This window comes from Polypterus senegalus, chromosome 17 (assembly GCF_016835505.1).
Source record: "Polypterus senegalus isolate Bchr_013 chromosome 17, ASM1683550v1, whole genome shotgun sequence".
NCBI lineage: Eukaryota > Metazoa > Chordata > Cladistia > Polypteriformes > Polypteridae > Polypterus > Polypterus senegalus.
Window position 1 is genome coordinate 23,664,024 of NC_053170.1, and position 23,190 is coordinate 23,687,213.

A 23,190-nucleotide genomic window follows, 5' to 3' on the forward strand; every position below is an offset into this window, starting at 1 on the left:
GTTAAAACATATTATACCTATAGTTTTATTTTTTTTTTGCTATCCAATCCAGTACCCTTCTGTGTATTTTTATTCCATCAGTCATATTTGGATGTTTTCAAGTGTCTTCTGGTTTATACAGTATTGTTTAGTTCTCTGAAGTTACAGGTAGCTTGTACTGAATATTCTTTGTCCACATTCAAAAGTAAATGGCATTGTTTTGCCCAGCATTCATGCTGTTACCTAATGCTTGTGTTCTAGCTAGAGTGGTAGCTTCTCTGCATACTACAGCCACAACGATCTAAATACACACTGTTACATGTTGACATAACAAAAGGACTTGGCATAGAATACAGTGTGTAATAATAATAAAGGAAACTTTAAACCAAAATTAATTCAGTGCTTAAATTTTCATATGGGAATGCTTATTTTAAATGAATACCTTACATCTCTCTTTCAGTGTACCCATATAAGAAGTCTATTGTACGTGATTTTTTTTTTTTTTTTGGAAAATATTGGCTGTGATTAATTCACTCTTTTATCCTCAATCTGAACCCAAAACATGCATGTATAGCTTAGTTGGTCAGGATTCTTTACTGGTTTAGCATTTTTTTGGGTAATGAATCACAATGTGCTTTAATATCTCAGTGCTGTGAACAAGGTAAAGCTGACTGTGAAATTTCTGTACAACTTGAACACTGATAGAAAGAAAAATTAATAATATTCACAATATTCATAGAGGCTAATTGTAATAAAATTTCTTTGTTGTTAAAATGTCATTCTTGGTAAATGATGACTTTGCTGTTAGCTATGTGAATAGCATCATGTACAAGTAAACAATTTTTGTTCTTTGCTTAAATTTGTTTAATTTTACATTGTAATTTCAAATCTAAATACGTAGAAAGAATCATAAACAGAAAAAAATAAAAATGATGTGATTTGTGTGATAGCTGCAATATCTGACAGTATTTGGCTTTGTAACTGGCAATACATATTTAACAACTACTGTAGTATGAATTGTATCTTCAAGCAAAAAAAAAAACTGATATAAAGAATGTCTTTATTTAAATCCATCCATCCATTCATTCATTCATTTCAATTAATCTATTCAATTTCTTGACCTTCAGTATATTAATTGTTTTAGTGTGAATTTTTTAAATATTTCAAAATATGTACTTTTATTTAGACCACATGAAGACAGAAAGTCTATGAGCTAAAAGACAGATGTACAGATGTTACACTTACAGTTTCTGAGTGTAATCACAATACTGTATACTTATTTTCACATTTTTCTGTAGCTTATACTTTGGAATAATGTCCAGACATTCTGCTAAAAGCTCAACATTCTGTGAAGCAAAATAAGAAAAAGCAGCATTGACTTCTCCAACCAATTTACTATAACTGTGAAACTGTTTTAATTTAAGTTAATGATGAGTCATATCAGGCTGTGTAGACATAAACGTTAATGTATTTTCTAACTGAGTCCCTTCATATAAAGTCTATCTCATATTTCAGTCCTGGGGAGCAAACATTTATTACTTGGTTTTACCATTATAGCCTCTGCTGAATTCCTGCATTGTTTAGGTAACAAAAAGCTTGTTTAACCATTTTAAAGCAGATTTAATTGATGATGTTATCACCTTTTAACAAATGAGATTTATAGTTCTTGTCAACAATTTGGACATTCCTGATTGAATGTATGTTTTTCATAATCTAAACATGTTGATTTAAAGGATTATGCTTAAATATTTATTTTTATCAGAGAAATAAATAGTAGTGAAATTTTACATTTTAAAATGTTGAACCACTTTAATTACTAAGTATAGCTTTTTAAAGGTTAATTTGTGGAATTTCATTAATGCATTTAGCCAATTAGTTGTGTTGTCACAAAGTAGCATGGGCAGTAAATGCCCTTTTTGTTTGTAAGCCATTATCTCTAGTTGTTGTAGTCCATATTATGGCAAGAACAGCTGATCCTTTCAAAGATAAACAGTCAGTAAAGGTCATTGGGTCTGGACAATTAACTTTGAAAGTTTTTTCAAGTATAGTTAAAAAACCATCAAGCACTATGCTTAAACCAGTTTTGATGAGGAGTACTGCAGGAAAAGCAGACCAAGAGTTACCTCAGCTGCCGGATACATTTATTAGAGTCACCAGCCCCAAAAATCACCAATTAACTGTACCTCAGATACAGTCCAAATAAATTCTTCACAGAGCTGAAGCAGCAGATATCAATCATCTCTGCATTAACTGTTCAGAGAACACAGTGTGAATATTGCCACCATTGCAGAATTGCTGAAAAAAAAATGCCACTGAAGCAAATAAAGGAAAAGAAGAGCCTTACTTATCCAAGAAGCACAGGCAGTGGACACCAGACCAGTGAAAATCTATCCTTTTGTTTAAATCTAACATTTTTGGTTGCAACTGGCATTTCTTTGAGTCACAGAGAAGGTAAATTGATGATATTCTGTATGTGTGGTTCTTACCGCGAAGCATGAGGGAGGTTTTGTCATTATGTGGTGGTGCTTTGCTGGGGATATTGTGTTCAATATATTTATAATTAAGGGCACACTCAACCAGCATAGCTAACATAGCATTGTAGAGAGACAAGCCATTCCATCTGGTTGGCATTCATTTAGGCCATTTTTTTTTCAGCATGACAGGGACTCAAAACACATCTCCAGAATGCATTAAGTATTTTTCAAAGAACGAGAGTGATATTGTGCTGTAGAAAATTACCTAGCAGCTACAATCCCCCAATAGAGATGGTTTGGGATAAGCTGGTCCAGAGACTGAAGGAAAATTGACCAAGAAGAATGGAAAAGTATGTGGAAAATCCTTCAAGACTGTTGGAAAAGCATCCCAGGTGGCTTACTCATGACTCTGGTTGAGAGAGTGCCAAGAATGTACATCAAGACAAAGGACACTACTTTGAAGAATTTAAACTATGAGATTGAATTAAACAAATGCTGTTCCTACCCTAGGCACTAAAGTCTTTGATAAGAACCTAGGAAAGTAGATTTCATGGGACCACTGGTTGTATGAAAGACAGCTTGCTATAATCTGGCTTACCTGGCTGTAAAGTATGGTGGTTCCTTTAATTATTTTATATGTTTTGTTTTTGAGTTTCTCAGTGAACTGAGGGAGAACCTCTCATTAAGAACAATCCTTATGTTATTCTGAATGGGAAACCTTCTTCCACTAATTTAATTTTCCATATTTAAAAGAACTTTTCTGCTGTAGTCTCAGGGCTAAGCAATTTCAAAAGAAACAAATAATATTTAGCAATACCAATAAGGCTATGGAATGTCTTATCCAAAAAATTGTTGCTTAGGCTTGAATAGGTTGAAATTGTTAAAAGTTTATGTTCTTTTATTTACTTTTTCCATTTTTCAGGAAGAATATCCTCCTTTTCTTTTTACCAGAGGATTATCTACAGTAGGGCTATAATTTACAGTGTGCTTGTGTCTGTTCCATGAACACAACCAGTTTTTAGTTTTAGATATTCTTTAATTTGGTGTAAATTCTAAAACAGAATGTTTCTACTAAACTTATATTCAAAGATATTTTGACCACAGAATCAAACTAGTAATTTCTTAAAATATTGTTTTAAATAACAATAGATGAAAACAGGACACATTCCTTCTTTTTAAATTACTGAAGATGGAATATGACATATGGTTAGTATTCCACTTTGATTATTTGAAGCATGAGGAGGCTTAATTGAAAGCTACAACAGTTAAAATAAAGAGCTAAAAAATTAATAAAGAAAATATAACTCTTTTATACATTCAAGACAAAATTTCAGTTCTAACTGTAAGGCTCATTATCACATGAACACTCAATTAAAGCGAAGTGAGCAGGGGGCAAAGCCTCCTAGTAATAAAAAAATAATAATAATTTTACACCTTGTAACTTAAATGTAGTTAACTGTATTCCTCTCAAAAAGTAGTTAACTAAAGTAACAACTTTTAAACGGTGAGTAGTTATATTGTGCTTTAATATAAAAATGTCAGTCTAAAATTATTATACTAGCTTTCATTATGCATTATGGACTCATGCAGCACACCTGTTGGGAACACATTAAGAGTGACTTTTTTAACTATGACTAATGAAATATTTAAAAATATCTAAGATGAAGGTTAAACTAATTTTATTTTAGAATACAATATCTGATTTTTAAAAGATGAATCAGATAAATTGCTCTTAACTTGTTTAGCTGTTACTGTGATTATGTTAGAGAGAATTTTATTTAACTGAGCACTTGTCTCATAAAGATCTTTGTTAGAGCTCAGTATTTTACAATGATCATCGTCCTTCTTTGACTTCCTGTGCAAATCACATGTCACAGATGTATTATATAAAATAAACAAAGGACTAATTTGTCCGTTCATTTATGCCCTGTTTATAAAGTTGCACGTGTGGTTGCTATTTCATGTCAGATATGCTCATACATATACACCTTCACTCTCAACAAAGGCAATTTAGAGTCATTAGTCATTTACAAGTCTTGCATGGTGGAGGAAAACCATATTACCTAGAGATTACCTCACACAGAAACAAGGAGGAAATACATACTCTGTCCTAAAAGCACCAAGACTGAGATTTGAACCCAGAGCTCTGAACTGTGAAGTAACAGCATAAATTACTGCATCACCATACTGGCCCATACAACAGAATACAAGAATTATATCATAGACACAGTTTATCACTTATACTAGAGAAATAATTTGTAGGGAAATTCTTATCAACTGTTGATATAATTCATAACATATCAGAAAAGGGCAAATTCAAGTATGCATTTGTAAGAGCCTGTTTGAAGTTGAGCACTGATTTTTTGCTTTTGATCAAAAACATACAATCTAATTAACACAGGTATAAGACGGTAGATCTGTTTATTAGTGTTCCTCCTTTCATCCTCGTGATTCAACCACATAAACATGTTTGGCAGTAGACAGCATTTATCTAAAATTTAAACGCTTGGCAGCACAGTACATCTGTTGTTCTTGAATGTTCGTCAGACTGTTGTCCAGAAATGAGATTCTCAGCAGCTGTTCTAAAGAATGTCACCTGAGACAGCACACGGATTCAGGAATGCTGGATACTTTATAGGGAGGCTTATTGCTGATATTAAAAGACCTCTTTTTTGTTATTTGCTTATGAATATTTTTTTTACTTTCCCATTTCTCTATTACATCTTACTGGGCAAAAAACTGGTTCTTGCATTGTACCCAATGCTGTCCAGAAAGTCTCCTTCTCATAGTTGCTGTCAAATACTGTAGATTAAGCACATTTTTGAATGCAATACTAATATACAGTATGTTATGTGTAGTTTAATAGGAAACTGTAGCTTTCCATTGAAATTTAGGTGTAGAATATTTTGGAAAAGAGTGCTTTAGTTTTTTTTTTTTTTTAATTTCTTAAAAAAAATTACATTTTAAGGACATAGTCACATCATCATTGTGACATCAAATGTTTGTCATGAATAAGAATGTCTCTTCTCATCAATGTGTGAGATCAATTAGCTTAAGTGTTTCAGTGTGGCAGCCAAACATTGAATTGTTACGGTTAGCTTTAAAATGCAAGATGTCGTTAAAGTACAGTCATAACACATTGCTTTTATTGCATCTCCTTTTTTGATCAATGACATATAATTTTTTGGAAATTAGTTTTACTCTTAAAAAACCTTCTTTCCTATCGTGTTCTCTCCCCACATATTCCTAGATTGCTTGTAGCCACATTCTAGCACATTGCTACACACAATCACACTCATTCACTTCAGGATATATTAGACTGGTCATTCAATCTGGCACTCAGTGTTCCTGAGTGGATCCTGCAATGGACTGGAACCCTATCTAGGGCTGTTCTACCTTGTGCTCCTGTCAGGATTGGCTCAGGATCCCTGTAAACCTTAATTGTATCAACCAGGTTTAATAAAGATATAGTATTGTAATAAGCAGTTTATCCCACAGAAATGCTCTCATTGTTATATTCATGCAACTGGTGGACTTAATGATTAAGTGTCCAGCTTGTCGCCGTACGTTTTTTGCTACTGCAGCTGTTTATTTTGTTTTTTTAAAACCACATCAAAGTGACTGATTCTATATTCCTAACTATAGATCACTAAATCTTTGCAAACTATTTGGTCATTAATCAGCCTGTGCTATTTATGCAAGTATGTTGTCACTACTTTCACCATAAGTGAGTTCAGTAGCTATGAATAACTAAATGCCTTATATTTTATGGTTCGCTGCTTGAATAACATTGATAGCAGAGTATAATCAACTGAACTTTACTAGCATCTTAAATAACCCATGCAGGCTAACTAATATTTTTCAGCACTCAATAAACACAGATTATCATTTCTTTGACAAATGTAGATATTTCTGTAAGGGCTGATGGATACCTTTTGTGTGCTGCATCTTTCTGTAGCCGCCATTTCTGTATTTCTGAAGTGACTGAGCAAATGTTACAAAGCTAACACATGTATCTTTATTAAGTGAAACATTCTCATACTCTGTAGTATTCATTGTTTTTGTCTAGTGCAGGATTCTTTGACAAAGTAAGCACAATTCACTTTTTTCTTCTTTCTTATTTTTATTTTGTGGCCTGTTTACAGCATTTCATTCATCCTTCTATCTCTCCGTCCATCCCCTTTCTTATTTTAATTAGATTCTGTCTTTTCAGCTGCACTGCATTGAAGCAACAATAGGCCTCATATTTTTATGACTAACTTTACAAAGAAGTTGACATTGCTTGTTCCTGATGTGACGTGATTAGCATTACTAACCACAGAGAACTAATAGACAAATGCAATCTCTTGTCATAAGCTCTTCCTTCCATTTTACAAATTTTTTTTAATTGTACTAGATTTGCCTCTAGCAGTATTCATCCACCTATTGCTGAACTTGCTGAATCCACTTCAGAAGTGTTGGGAGCTCAGCTACACTCATTCAAATTGCAGTAGGTGTACACTTAGAGTTGGTGATTAACTTAACATACATTTTTCAGCTGTAAGATAATGAAACAATATACACAGAGACATGGTAAAGAATGTAACCATACTGTAAAGTCATTGTTTAATTTTAAGTTACACATGTGAAAGATATTAATGTTAAAAATGGATACTTCTGTACCATAAACAAAGTTGACTTTAGTCTCTGCATTACCGGGACATTTTTGGCACCATGGCTCAACATTATTTCAGTTTCAGAATCATCATAGAAAAAATTTTTGGTCCGGATCCCGAGGCACGCCCCTATGAAGACGAAAATTTTCTATTCTTTTAATTCAACTACACATGGAGCTTAATTCAATCCAGAAAGAGACTTATGTTTGTGTCTGAATAACTTTTCAGTCTCTAGAATTTCCTGTGTATCTGTGCAGCTCTATGACCCAAGTGTAACAGCATATGTGGATTTCATTTTCTCCAAACAACAAATATTTTAATTCTCGCTGATACGCCTCCACATTGGGAAGAAACACTACTTTTCCCTGATGGCACCACGAATTAGACGATCTACAAGTCTCCAACTCTTTTCGCTGTTCCGTTATTTCATTGAGTAATAATTTCCATTTGTTTGCGCTAATATGATCTTTACTATCATTTTTTGGAGACTTTTGAATTTTCATACTTCCATTATATCTAACCTGCTCTGCATGTGTATCGTGCCAACATTTTTGAATTCTTTACGATGTTCTACTTTGTCATCTACTCTTTGTGTCACGGGATGTGAAAGTGTCTCTCTGAGAAAGTCACATCTCGTCTCTCTGTAAAAGTCTTGTCTCATCACAAGATTTTTTTATATAATAGAGAGCCAATTAACCTGTTTTAAAGTCAACTTTTATTTCAAAAAGATTTTTAACACATTTTGTAGATACAATAAACCTAAGTGGTTAATATACTCATTGTGACTTTTTATTGGAAGTAATGAAGTGTCAAAGAGAGTAATTTAAAGTAATAGATTATTAATGTTTTGAAAAAAAATCACTATAAATAAATTTGATCAGTGATGCTTTCTTCAGTCATTTTGAATACAAGTATAACGGTTAAATGTCAGAGGGCTTTTTTTAAATAAATGTGTGCTCAATAAGCATTTTTATTGTGCTAAAGTGCTTTAACTGATGTATGTATATATAATATACATTTTAACATATTTTTTTTTTAGTGCTGGCCTTAGCGGTTAGCCAAAACAGTGTAAAACTGGTGGCATATGGGCATTACATTTCTTCCTGAAATATAGCTGTGCTTGGGCTGGTATGCACGGACCATATTTAGTTGTCTTTATTAAGTTTACATGCCAAAAGTGGAGGTTTTATAGTTAGCATTATGTGCTTAATCTTGGACAGTGCTTTTGCAGAGTTTATTGTCTTATGTTGCCTCATGTTGAGACTTAGTAATCATTAGGTTAGGCGGGGAGCTACTTTGAAGACCCATCTGTTTTAGTGTTATGGTTTCACTAGCCCAGGCATGCACAGACGAGAGCAGCCAAGGAGCCCAAAAGGGTCAAGAAACTGTATTGTAAATTCTTAAATTCAAAGATGGGAATACCTTTTAAAATAACTTTAGACCAAGAGAACAGTTTGACTTACTTAAAGGAAGATATAAAGGAAATCCTGGGTGTTGGGTATTTTAACCTTACATTCTCCAAAAAGATTTTTTTTTAAAAGACCTTGTAGGTCATTCTGTATCTGCCTTGTTGTTTCATCTCTTCTTTTTTGTGTCATTGCAGATGCTCTCAACACTCGAAACAGGCAAGTGATTTGCACCACCCTGAAAGTCCTTCAGCACTTGGTGATTTCTGCTGACATGATTGGAGAGGCCCTGGTTCCCTATTACAGGCAGATCTTGCCTATTCTGAACATATTTAAGAACATGAACAGTGAGTTACACACCCTTCATTTTGGAAAAAGGTTGCATTTCTAGGTTTCATACGAATGTAAATGAGTTCTTTTCATGGCAGAATATATCTCCATAACAGTGAATAACTCAAAAGCAGCTTTATTATTTATTTTCATAATTACATTGGTTTATACACATTGCATGCACAACTTTATCCAATATTAACATTCAGACCAAGTTTCTCAATTTAGCATAATTTAATATCAGCACAGACTCCCCTCCTCAATGCATTAAGGAAATTAATTGTTACAGAAAGCAGCATTATTTCAGGTAGATGTTGTACATTTCTGATTCAGTACCTCAGACTCCATGCAATGACCAACAGGAGGTGGTTATGTGCAGAATGCTGGCAGGATATTTCCAGGAAAATATTTTTTTATAATAAGCCAAACTAGCATGCCATGCACATTTCTCACAACCAAATTGCTAATTTATCTGTTATGATTGTTTTCCTTCTAGATATTTTCTTTTGATTTTAGTATGGTTAAAAACAGAAATGCTTAATACATTTGTTTTTTTCTCAATAGTTAATTCAGTTTAAGCTTAATTTATTTCTATTGCACTGATGTGGTAGGATATTTTAACACAGGCAGTAGCACACAAAATTAATGGCAGCTTAACAAACCATTACAGGTGGTTCCAAATATGGGAGATCAAAAGGCAAACAAATACACCAAGTTTTCAGTCTGGGCTCATGCTATGAAATACCAAGCAGAGGAACAAAGGTTCAGCTGCTGCAAATATCAAACTGTAATCTGTTGCCATATATCTGAGTCAGGGATATGCAGCTGCTGGCTTTACTAAAACTGTGATTCAAGTACAAGATCACTGACCAAGTGCTGCAGCGTCTGTAGAGCTGAAAGCATGTGAATAATCCATTGACATTAAAACAGAGCTAAAAAAGTCTTACAGATAAGTATCATTAAGATATTCTGGTAAAGAGCACTGTCTTTCCAATAAACCCTGCAGGCAAAGGTTTAATGGATATGTGTTTGCTTTGGGATTTAATCAAACTTCAGACTCATTAAATGGCAGGACAATTTCTGTAATGCATTTTTTTAATTTTAAATCAATATCCAATTTTAATGTCTACTTTCTAATTCTATTACATTATATTTAGCTGAAAAAATACTTATTAATCTTTTTTTATGTAAATCTTTGTAAATTAGCTGTCAGATCAATTTCAAAACCATTTGGATTCAGTACTACTTAAACGCAGCAGTTACCAAGTCTGCCCAGTAGGAATAGTTTATCTCTAGCTGGAAGCTGCATGTATTAATTATTTCTTTTTTTCCCAGTGATTGGACTGCTATTGAAATTTGACCTTTGTAAATGAGTTACTGCTGTTATTGACTCAATTGCGGTACAGTAAATTATATGTTAAACGGGTCTGCTGGGAACGCAAAATTGGTTTCTTTACTAACCACAGTTTGCATTATTGCAAAACATTACTGCTGCATGTAATGTTTTTTTACAGGGTTCTGTTTTCTTTGCTAGAATTTTTTTATAATAAATTAATGGAACAGAAAGACAATATTAAAGATAGATGGAATGTTTTAATGAATTATTCAACATAACATCAAGATGATGTTCTGTTTGTCAATAATACCCTAAATGGGCTGTTGCTACAAGTTAGTAATGTCAGTGGACTAATTTATAAATTACCTGCAAAGGCAGCAGTTTCAAACCCACTGCTTAAAGCACAATATGTTAGGTGTATGTTTGGATTTTAGAAAGAACATGTGGGTCATGAAAAATAATGGATGGACACTTCATGTGATTGTGCATTTAGTTTTACATACTGCACACTGATCTACTATTCAAATGAGTGCTTGCAATTCCTATATTCTTGACCATGAAATATCAGTATCTATAATAACATTGATATTCTCACATCAGCCACAGTTCTAAATCCTACAGAAAAAATGTAGCTTCCCTACTGGATTTTTCTTGGCATTAGAGGTCACTGCGTTATCCCTTAAATAATCCAATTAATATACTAGTGTGTTTCCCCAATGTACTAGATGACCAAAAGCATTGGCGCCAAAATGCCAAACAGCAGTTCCACTGTAAAAAACACTTAAAATATACTGTAAATAAAATTGAAGAACTAAAACAACAGGTGGGGCAACTTTCCTAGCATATAATATTTCTGCCTTCTGCCATCCTTCTTTATGTGAGCTGTAGGCTTCTTAGCTTATGCAGCAAGTCTTCCAAGAGAATTTTGAAAGCCTTCAACCCCCCAGTTCTAAAATATTAATTGTCACTTTTTATGAGGTTAAAGTCTGTCTTGGGTGTAGACCATGTAAATCTATTTGTAAAAATAATTAATATGGTTTTAAGTATACTATTAGATTATAAAAGTAAGACAAGCATTCAGAATTCATTTTGCCACTTTGGTATGTTTATTTAATCACAAAATAAATAATATATCTGTTTAGATTAGAGACTGTTAAGCAGTAAGAAGGTTTTATTACTACTTTTTAACCAGTTTTAAAAATTAAAAATGTGTTCTTCTTAGAAAAGATAAGACACAATTCCATCAGCTTGTATAAACAAAATGTAGTTTTTGCTGAAATGTGTACCCTGTGTTTCATTTCTGCTGCAATAAACCTTACAAAGAAGAAAACACATTCAAATTGGTTGTTACACAATGGACCTTTATTTTCTGTGTATCTTCTCTCCATACAGAAGAACAAGTTGTTCTTTTGTCCCTGATACCTAAACTATACTGCAGTTTAACCCAGCTCTACTGTTTTTCCATTAAAAATAGCTGGCCTCTTACACCACTGACATTTTCTTCTGTTTAAAAGATTATAGTTCCACACTTTTGTGATTTTTAAGATTATTTTATTTAACATTTATGCAGAACACTTAAATTAGCTCAGTTAAAAAAATGACCTTTTAGTTTAATCCAGAAATACACTGATCAACCACAACATCAAAACCACTAACAGATTAAGTGAATAACAATGATTATCTCGTGACAATGGCACTTGTCAAGGGGGTGGGATATGTTAAGTAACAAGTGAACACTCAGTTCTTGAAGGACATGTGTTGGAAATAAGAAAAATAGTCAGGTGTAAGGATCTGATCATCTGTTACACAGGTCAAATTGTGATGGCTCTGCAGCCAAATCAGAGCATCTCCAAAATAGTAGGTGTTGTAGGATGTTCCCATTATGCAGTGTTTTTTACCTACCAAGAGGTGTCCAAGGAAAAACAACCAACAAACTGGTAAAAGGATCATTGGCAACCAGGGCTCCTTGATGCACAATGGGATGGGAGGCTAGTCTATCTGGTCTGATCCCACAGAGAAGCTACTGTAACACAAATGCTGACCTTTGTCCACCACCAGAAGTGCCTCCAATGGACATGTGAGGCTCAAAACTAGACCATCGGACAATGGAAGACAGTGGCCTTGTCTGATGAATCATATTTTCTTTTAGATCATGTCGGTGGCAGGGTGTGTGCATCTTTTGCCTGGGGAACAGATGGCAGCAAGAATGCATTGTGGGAGGAAGGCAAGCCCACGGAGATAGTGTAATGCTCTGGGCAATGTTCTGCTGGGAAACCTTGTGTCCTGGCGTTCGTGTGGATGTTACTTTGACACGTATGACCTGCTTGCCACAGTACAAAAATTAAGTGGTTTGAGGAATATGACAAAGAGTCCCAGGTGTTGACTTGGCCACCAAATTCCCCGGATCTCAGTGCAATTGAATATTAATTGGATGTGCTGGAGAAATAAGTTTAATCAATGGAGACCCCGCTTCGCAACTTGCAGACCTTGAAGGATCTGCTGCTAACATTTTAGTGCCCAATAACACAGGTCAGCTTTAGAGATTTTGTGAAGTCCATGTCTGAGTGGGTCAGAGCTTTTTTAGTGGCCATGGGGACCTACACAATACTAGGAAGCTAGTTTTAATGTTGTGGCTGTTTGGTGTAAACATGAAACATACCCAAGCAGCATTGTACAGCACCATTTTATAACATAATTTTTAAAGGCTGTAATATTTGACCAATAGATAACCATCAGTGAAAATATTTATTTCTTAATTTCTCAAAAAAGATGTGATAAGTAATTATTATTGAGTGATGATTTATTTTTACACAGAGTTATCTTTTGTATTAGTCATTTTTTTGCTGTTTAATTTTATTACTCTGGTGTGGTGTTTGCAGTTAACTTAAAATAACTAACATGTTTACATTTGTTGAGTCTAAGACCAAAGTTAAATGTGGGCTTGTTTGACCTAGTGATAGCAGGTGTGTAGAGATTTTAGAGAGTTATGAGTTATATCATTCTGCTGGTAATAGTGATGGAAACTCTGAGTCTGGGATTCTGGATAAAGCAGTGGATCATATGTGTTAATGTGCTAAAAATACCTACATATTGCTACTTGTCTTCCATTTAATTTATGAATAATGGTCATTTTTATTTTAACTAACAGAAAGCAACTTTGGGCCATTTCAATAGGTTAACTTCAATTTTACTTCTGATAATTTTTTGCCTGTAGCTGTTAGATCTAATAATAATAATTCTTTGCATTTATATAGCGCTTTTCTCACTACTTAAAGTGCTCAGCAATTGCAGGTTAAGGGCCTTGCTCAAGGTCCCAACAGAACAGAGTCCCTTTTGGCATTTACAGGATTCGAACCAGCAACCTTCCAATTGCCAGTGCAGATCCGTAGCCACAGAGCCACCACTCTATTACTTAGCAGTGCTTTTCCAATTTGTACATTTCTTATTTGTGATAGAAATTACCAAAGCTTGTGAACATGAGACATCATGCACATCATACAGTCATCTAATGTTCTGTTTTTTGATAATTTCCTTGCTGTTGGACTTTCTGCATAATTGATAATTGTAACACAAGACTATAAAACCCACTTAAACCACCTTAGGGTCACAGCTATTGGTCTAAAAAATCCTTGTATCAGGAGAGATGACAAATAAGTTGTATTATAGCATGATGCTTAATGTAAATGCATCTAAGACCATATTTAGAATATACTGTACATTTTTATTATCTTTTTTATCGAATAGTGCTTTAATCTTGACTTTTCTCAAATATGTCTTATAAAAAAAACTATTCTACCGTTGACTTACTTCTGTAGAATGACTTTATTCACACACTAAAAGCAAAAATTTAAACTGGAAACCCAATAAAACATGCAGATTATGTATACAGAAGACAATACACCAAGAAGTTATGGTGAACAATTACAGTCTATCTAAAGCTTTCTGGATCAATAGTGTATTACAGATCAGTTAAAGTTTTAGTGACAGATTGAACATCCATGCACCATGTGTTATTGACTGTAAAACACATGCCATCTCCCTTGATTTTACCTGGCCAGCTGTCTGAACTGCAGTATCTGGAGTCTCAGCAGTTAGCCAGGTTTCTGAGAAGCAAAAAACACAGACAGTACATGACCATACAAATATTGTATCATAACAGTGTGGTTGCAGTATGTATATGTTACAATAGAAATACGAAGAGTTGGGGTACCATGAGGATATGCTCTGTATTATGTGGATGAAAAAATAAAGAAGTTTAGTTGAGCATGCATCCGAGTTCAACAAATAGTTCCCCATTTAGGTCACAGTCACCATATATCTGTAAATAGTCACAGCTGATTTGTTAAAATGTACACTTGGATGCAGGTTCAACAAATGAATGCCAACCTTCTGCCTTTTCCTCCTTTATATTCCTTCTGAGGTGTAAGGAGTGGGACTTCTGATGTTTTCAGCAGAAGAAGTGACTTCACTCCTACTGTTTGGAGGCAAAAGAGGAGAAGGTGTTACTGACAGTGCCCTTTGAGGCCTAGTGTGGTATTACATATTTGTCATAGCCTTGTAGTGAACCCCTACTTGTACATGTCTGTCAATATATGTACATAGTACGTTGTAAAATTCTTAAGCAAGTATCAAAATAAGTGAAGATTTAAACGGCCATCTGGGTTAATGATTGTTTAAATTTCTTTGACACTGAAACTTCTGTAACAGCCAAATCTGACTTCTGTCTGTAAGGGATTTCACAGTGCTGGCAACAATATAGAATGTGTGGTGTACTGTGATATGTAAAATGTAAGGCACAAATGTGATATTTTAGATTTTCAGAAAACCTCACCGTGCATTCAAGCCTTTTGAATATTGTGTTTTGATTTTATTTTAAGAAAGCAGCAACCTTCCAGTGTTTTTATGGTAATAAACACTGTTTTGACTAATATCAGTAAAGGTGAACGATTGAACAAATGAAGATGATTTATAGGCATTTTTATTTTATTACCAACGTAGTTTATAATCATTGTACTAATATTCATAAAGCTACTTGCACTAGCATTAAATATTACGAGTGAGGTGGGTGTACTGTTATGCCATGCTTTAACCCAGGATAACATCAAGGAAGTTAAAGAAACAGTGGAAATATTACAAAAAATAGGTGAAGAACACAGAAAAGGTATTAGGTGTAAAACAGGAACCAACACTGGATGGATTGTAATTCTATCGCAGTATCCAACTATGTTCAGAAATACACTCACCTTCACATTGGGCCAGTTTAAATTTGACAATTTTAGTCTATCACAGAAGTATTTTGGATGTTGTAGAAAATCCAGACTTCCTGCAATATACAAAAGTACATGTAAATCCTGTTACCTTTCCAAACCTCAACAACAACATTTATTTATATAGAAATCATACAAATAATGTAGCTCAAAGTGCTTTACATGATGAAGAAAGGAGAAATAAAAGGCAAAGTAAGAATTAGAATAAGACAACACTAATTAACATAGAATAAGAGTAAGGTCCAATGGCCAGGAAGGACAGAAAAAACAAACAAAAAAAAAAAACTCCAGTTGGCTGGAGAGAAAAAATAAAATCTGCAGGGGTTCCAGGCCACGAGATCGCCCAGCCCCCTCTGGGGATTCTACCTAACATAAATGAAACAGTCCTCTTTGTATTTAGGGTTCTCATGGAAGGACTTGATGATGATGGTCATGTAGACTTCTGGCTTTCAATCCATCAAAGTAGGAACATCACGGTGCCTTGATTAGGTGGTGGTGGCGCAGATCGCCACCACAGAAAACCGGGAAAAGAAACAGAAGATAGAGTAGGGGTTAGTATGGATTTTACAGCCACCATGAATAGTTATTATAATAAATTGAATATACAGAGTATCAGGATTAAATGAAGGTGAAGTTTTCAGAAAGCCATGTTAAAGTAATGTGTTTTCAGCAGTTTTTTAAAGTGCTCCACTGTATTAGCCTGCCGAATTCCTACTGGCAGGCTATTTCAGATTTTAGGTGCATAACAGCAGAAGGCTGCCTCACCACTTGTTTTAAGTTTTGCTCTTGGAATTCTAAGCAAACACTCATTTGACACTAGTTGCAAACGATTTATGTCTTTTTTGGGTAGTCCTCAGAGGAGTGCGTTACAGTAATCTAGAAGACTGAAAACAAAAGCTTGAACGAATTTCTCAGCATCTTTCAATGATATAAGAGGTCTAACTTTTGCTATGTTTCTTAAGTGAAAAAATGCTGTCCTAGTGGTCCGATTAATATGTGATTTAAAATTCAGGTTACAGTCAACAGTTACCCTTAAGTTCTTTACTTCCGTCTTGACTTTTAATCCTAATGCGTCAAGTTTATTTCTAATAATCTCATTGTCTCCATTATTGCCAATCACTAAAATTTCTGTTTTCTCTTTATTTAGCTTGAGAAAATTACTATTCGTCCAATTAGAAACACAAGTAGGACATTGTGAAATAACAGCGTCTGGGTCATTGGGTGCAATTGATAAATACAGTTGCGTGTCATCAGCATAGCTGTTGTAGCTCACGTTGTGCCCCGAGATTATCTGACTTAACGGAAGCATGTAGAAGAGAAGAGAAGATGAGAAGAGCAGCAGACCCAGGACAGAGCCTTGTGGAACACCATATAGAATATCATGCGTCTTTGAGTTATAATTACCACAACTAACAAGAATTTTCTACCTGCCAGGTAGGATTCAATCCAATTTAAGACACTGCCAGAGAGGCCCACCCATTGACTAAGGCGATTTCAAAGAATGTTGTGATCAAAGGTATCAAATGCGGCGCTCAAATCTAAGAGGATGAGAACAGATAAATGGCCTCTGTCTGCATTTACCCGCAAGTCATTTACTATTTTAACAAGTGCAGTTTATGTGCTGTGATTTGTTCTAAAACCTGACTAAAATTTATCAAGAATAGCATGTTTATTGAGGTGGTCATTTAACTGCATAATAATGACTGACTTCTCTAGGATTTTACTTAAGAAAGGCAGGTTAGAAATGGGTCTAAAATTTTCAAAAGCAGAGGGGTCAAGATTATTTTTCTTGAGTAGGGGTTTAACTACAGCAGTCTTAAGACAGTCTGGGAAGACCCCCGTACCTAATGACGAGTTTACTATTTCAATAATATTATCAATTAGCATGTCTAAAACTTCTTTGAAAAAACTTGTTGGTATTGGGTCAAGGATGCTGGTGGAGGGTCTCAGTTGAGAAATTATTTTATTTAAATTGGGTAAATCTATCCTGGTGAAAGAATTTAATTTGTTTATAACAGAGTACTGGGGCTCAGGAGGATCTGCAGTGTTGGGGAGATATACTATATTTCTAATATCATTAATTTTTTGATTGAAGAATACAGCAATACCCTCATAGGTTTCACTAGAAGTATTTTGGAGGCATTCCTTTGTGTTAACTGGATTTAGCAGACGATCAATTGTACAGAATAAGATTCTGGGATTACTAGCATTGTTATTTATAATCTTAGAGAAATAGCAGCACCTCTCAAGACAGACTGTGTTATTGTATCCTGTTATTTTAACCTTCAATATTTCATAGTGGATGGTTAGTTTAATTTTCCTCCAATTACGCTCAGCTCTCCGGCATGTTCTCTTTAAATCAAACACTCTTTGGGACTTCCATGGTATAACAATGCTAGAAGATTTTTTAACTGTCTTTTCAGGTGCAACTATGTCAACAACAGCTCTTACCTTAGTATTACATTTTTCCACCTTACTATTTACATTATCCTCGCTATTATAGTTAGCACTATAAACAGACTAATTGCTTAGAATGTTTGTAAGTTTTAAAGCTGCTGATGAATCACAAACAATATGCTTCTTATGAATGTTTTCTATCATTATTTCAATATTAAATAGTAAAAGAAAACGGTCTGATCGACCAATATCAATGATTTGCATTACATCAACTTTTAGTCCTTTGGTAATTACTAAGTCTAATGTATGACCTGTTTTATGTGTAGGCTGATTAACGAGCTGTCTCAAATCAAAAGAGTCCAGGAGGTTCATGAATTCTTTTACTTTTTGGTCACATTGATTATCGATATGAAAGTTAAAGTCACCGGCTGTTAAGAGTGTGTCATAGTTCGTAATTAAAAGTGACATTAAGTCTGAGATTTCCTCAAAGAAAGACGCATTAAATTTAGTAGGTCTATACACGGATAATACTAGAAAGTGAGAATCTCCATGAATAATAATGGCGAGATACTCAAAGGACTTGAATTTGCCAAAACTGACATCTTTACATTTTAACCGGCTCGAGTAAATGTTTGCCAAGCCGCCACCTTTCTTTCTTTGGCGATCTGCACGAGTAAAACTGTAATTTGGAGGCGCAGATTCGATTAAAACAGCAGCGCCGTCTGAGCTAAGCCACGTTTCACTTAGTGCAATAAAATCAATTTTTCCATCACTAATAAGATCTGTTTTTATAGTTTTAATATGTTGTTTATCTAAAGTAGTAATAGTAATTCAATTATTAGTGTTTATGCCGCACTGTCTAGATTTTTTTATGTGCATTAAGGTTATTAGAGTATTAATGTTGTGCACTTTTACGGAAGACTTTGTTAAGCAATTATCATGTCCTAGCAAAGCATTAGCATTACGGAAGGGGTTTAGAGTAGAAATAGACAGTCAAGAGAGTCGAATTACCTTAGCGATACTTTTCGAGAGGACCCGGGCGCCAAATCTATTCGGATGCAGGCCATCCCGCTTGAAGAGATGCAGCCTTTCCCAGAAGAGGTCCCAGTTGTCGATGAACCCGATGTCTTGACTCCCGCAGAAGCCTTTCAGCCAGTTGTTTAATCCCAGCAGAAAACTGTAGTATTTGTTTGATCGTCTAACAAGAGGAAGTGGACTCGAGATGAAGATCCTTGCTGATAGAGTCCTCTCCTTCGTGTCTTTAATTATAGCTGCAAAGTCAGCCTTGAGAATTTCCGGCTGCCTCACGTCGTTTAATATATCGGCGTGTAATTTAATGGATCCCACTGCTCTGTTCTTGTGCTTCTCGTAGACTGTCGGCGCATGTCTCATCACAAATCCAATGACCTGCAAATTATTGAAGTGGCCAACCCATTGATCACACCATACTACTTTGTCACATCTATTATCTGCTTGTTTCTTTGACATCCATTCTTCCTGATCGTTAACACATACCTAAACTCACCTCAGATGTCCAAATTTCATGACTGAGTGACTGCAAGGAACTTTTAAGGCTTTAGGACAGTCCCCTAGTCTGGAGTATTATTATATTTGATCTACAGGTGGAGATATACTTTCACATTACAAATGATGACAATAAATCACCTAATGAGACTTTCACAGTTTCATAGTTTTGGCATATTTTACAGTTCAGGTTTAAATGCAGGTAAATATGTTTGGTAATTAAGGCAGTCATAATTATATGAAGCTAATAGTTCTACAACCTATTACTAAACTTGCCTATTAATCTAATGCAATCTGATAAATGAAATATTAAATTACACAAAATGTAGAGAAGTATAAGCCGTAAACATATTTAACAAAGTACAATGTCTCAAATCAAATTTTGTCACATACAATTTTACACCGTATAATATGCCTTAATAAACTGATAGGTGTCTGTGTGTCTGTCTGGTTGCTGTCTCTATCAAAAGATGGCACATCACAAACATTAACACTACTTTTACAAATCCCATACTAAATGGCTTACAACAGAGACCTAGGCATTGCATGGTGCACTGTAAACATGAACATTGGGGTCTACATGGATCGCCTAGATATCAACCTGACGGAATGCACCACTAGTATGTAGCAAAATGCTTAGTTGCAAAAAAAAACTGTATAAATATCAATATCAATAAGTATCTCTATTTTGTTATTTTTTAAGCAAATAGACCACCTTAAGTACAGTTGGTAAATTAATCACCAAACACATTTTAGCTGTTGTGCTATAATATTACAGAATACATTTTTGGGAACTTTGGTGTTGCAGAACTTAAGGCTAGAAGTGTTTTTGACATAACTCAGGGACTGATAAAGGTACAAGTTTGTACAAAATCTCATTCAGGTACTTTAGTTTAGACTGCCTTTGATGATGCTTTTAATGAACTATTTTTTCCAGTATTATTTATTTTCATATTTATAGTCTTTTGCATCTGAATTTCCTAAAAGAAGCTTCTTTGCATCCAGATATGCCTTATTAATGCTCACCAGAAGAAGCTGATTTTCAAAATTACATTTGACTATTTGTTTTACTAGATAATTTTATGTGGTTTATTTTTAAAAAATACAGCTCAACATAAATAAAAATAAAAATGTGTTTTGAAAAACTATAGTACTGTGATTGTAATTTATTTTTACCCTGAGTAGAGAAAATAAGCAAACATTCTAAGTAATGCAGTGTGAAGTTGAGTTTTCTGAAATTTAGATTATCTACCTCCCTATATGTAACACTAAAAAACAGTAAAATATGTTATAGAAAAGTGTAAACAGACTGTGAAAAATCTTATCTAGAAAAGTTTTGTTTTATTTATTTAGTTACTGTTGGTTATTTCCATGCTATTGATCAACTACTGCCTACCCTCACCTGTTGCAATTTCTATGGAATCTTGATTATTTCCCTGCTAGAGTTATGACTAACACTGGTAAGATTTTATCCAGCAGTTAGTACAACTTTGTACATTTGTTTGATCCCTGACATTAACTGCTCTTTGTTTTTGTTTCTTCATTCCAATGTCCTACTGAATTCATGAGTTTTCAGTGTACAGAATCAAGCATCAGTATGTCTTATTTTGAAAAGCACATCTAGGTTCATGGAAAATACATTTTGCCAAAATTAAGTGGGTCTAATTATTACATAAAATATGTCAATATTGCACTTATTAATAGTTCAAATAGTTTGTGTGATATTATAAAGGATGAAACCGCAATATGTATTGTTAAAGTGCTTTATTTTCACATTTGTAGTAAAAAAAAACTCTTCATGATACAGTAATGATTTAAGTAAATGTTTAAAGTTAACATTCTTTTTTTTTTACACTTTATGATTTTATTGGTTTTATTAAAATCAAATAGCATTCCATACAGATAACTCAAGATTTTCAATAAAACGTTCGACACAAATCAACCCCCACCCCTGAGAAAGAGAGCTAGGCCAGCTGAGTAAAACTTAAAGCTAGTAAAAATAATTAAATAGATACATTATTAAATGAATAAAGATACATGGAGTAAGGGAGGGAGAGAGAACCTGCTTCCTCAGTTTAAATGCTTAATTTAAAATGTTATTGATTAGATTCTGCCAGGTTTTTAAAAAAATTTTGTACAGATCCTCTAAGTGCAAATTAGATTTTTTCCAGTTTCAAGTAGTATATAACATCAGTTACCCACTGACTTAGAATTGGAGAGTCAGGATTCTTCCAGTTGACCAAGATAAGCCTATGTGCCGATAGTGGCATTTAAAGAAGTTGGTCCAGAATGATGTTAATTTGGTGCATGCCCAAAACATGTGGCCCAGTGAGGCCTGAACTTGATTGCAGCATTCGCAGGCTGGATCTTGCCCTGGAAACATTTTGGACAATTTTAAATGAGAGAGATGAGCTTGATACATAATTTTGAGTTGAATAATTCTATGCTTTGCACATATGGAGCTTGAGTGAATTCTGTGCATTGCTACTTTCCACTCCCTTTCTGAGATATTGAGTGAGAGATCCTCTTCCCACTGTACTCTTGGATCTTTGAAAGGGAGGGACTGTAAAATAGTTTTATATATTACGGAAATGCTGTCTGAGCTCTCAAGACTGATCAAAAAGTTAACATTCTTATTTGTTATGGTTTCCATTTATAGCTATTACTGTGTATACTGTACTTCAAGATCATTTATTAACTTATTTGGTGCTTCATTATGAATATAGGGTGTCATATTAAAATTAGTGAATGTATTGGATAGACTTCATTTAACCTGTTCCTAAACTGAAATTCAAAGAAATATCATATTCAGAGGAGTTATATAAAAAGAGTGATATATATAGTATTGATATGAACTGCTATGAATAGCTATGAACTGGAAAAGTTTAGCTTGAAAAAAAAAACGTTACTTAGAAGCATAAAAACTGTGCTTCCTACAAAAATCTGCATTGAAGAACTTTAAGCATTTCTCAGTGCTGTCAGAATTTTTAATATACAACTTTAAATGTACTTACAATAGGCTGTTGTTTAGCTGATTCTGCATATTTCCTATAAAGTGTTATTCAGTCCTCGCTTTCTGGTCATGCCTGTACCTTGCAAGCCATTCTGTAATAGCTATCATTTAATACAATATGCTACACAGTTTATTACAATACAATACTCCCCATTTCCAGCAGTCGAAAAAGGTAATTGGAATGCTGTTCCTATTCAATATGCTTCAGAGCACATAATGACTTTTTACTTCTACATGTTTAAGAAAGAAACTATAAATATATGTATTAAAATAATTTCCCTTTGGTTATGCCTCTTGATTCAGTTAATTTCTATTGTCAGCAGGTTTGAGCAGGTCGCCAATCAGGCGTGCTCTGTAAGCCCTCAGCCGAAATGATTTCTGCCTTCAATTTAAAGGTCACTAGATAAGGCTGAAACCTATTTATAATCTAAAACATACAAAGAAACAGCATGTACTTGCATTTATATTTTACATATTTTATATGAACTATTCTTAGATTTCTTTCCATAATTTTTATTGCTTAATTTCCAACTTGACTGATGATGGACAGTACTTAAAGGAGAAAAGTAGTCTAATAATATATTATTCAAAAGTTTTAAAATGTAGTATAAAACTAATATAACTAGATAGCCATGTATATATATTTATAGACTAAGAAAGGAATGTTAGGTCATGTAGAAGATAAATAGAGTGCTTGAGCCATCTTTGAACCCAGGAATTGAAGTCATCCAGACCAATGATTTTGAAAATTACTTTATTATAAGTAGGGGATATGAACAGATGGAGTAAAAAAAGTACAAAATAACAAA

General features: G+C 34.1%; 1 protein-coding gene across 1 annotated transcript in view; it reads left to right on the forward strand.

The window, feature by feature from the left end:
* The window catches only part of pacrg (PARK2 co-regulated), a 228,888-nt gene that overhangs the window by 114,605 nt on the left and 91,093 nt on the right, over positions 1–23,190 (forward strand). Inside the window, exon 4 of the mRNA XM_039739942.1 lies at positions 8,712–8,861. Coding sequence (XP_039595876.1) covers positions 8,712–8,861 — 150 coding nt within the window. The remainder of the gene's footprint in view (positions 1–8,711; positions 8,862–23,190) is intronic.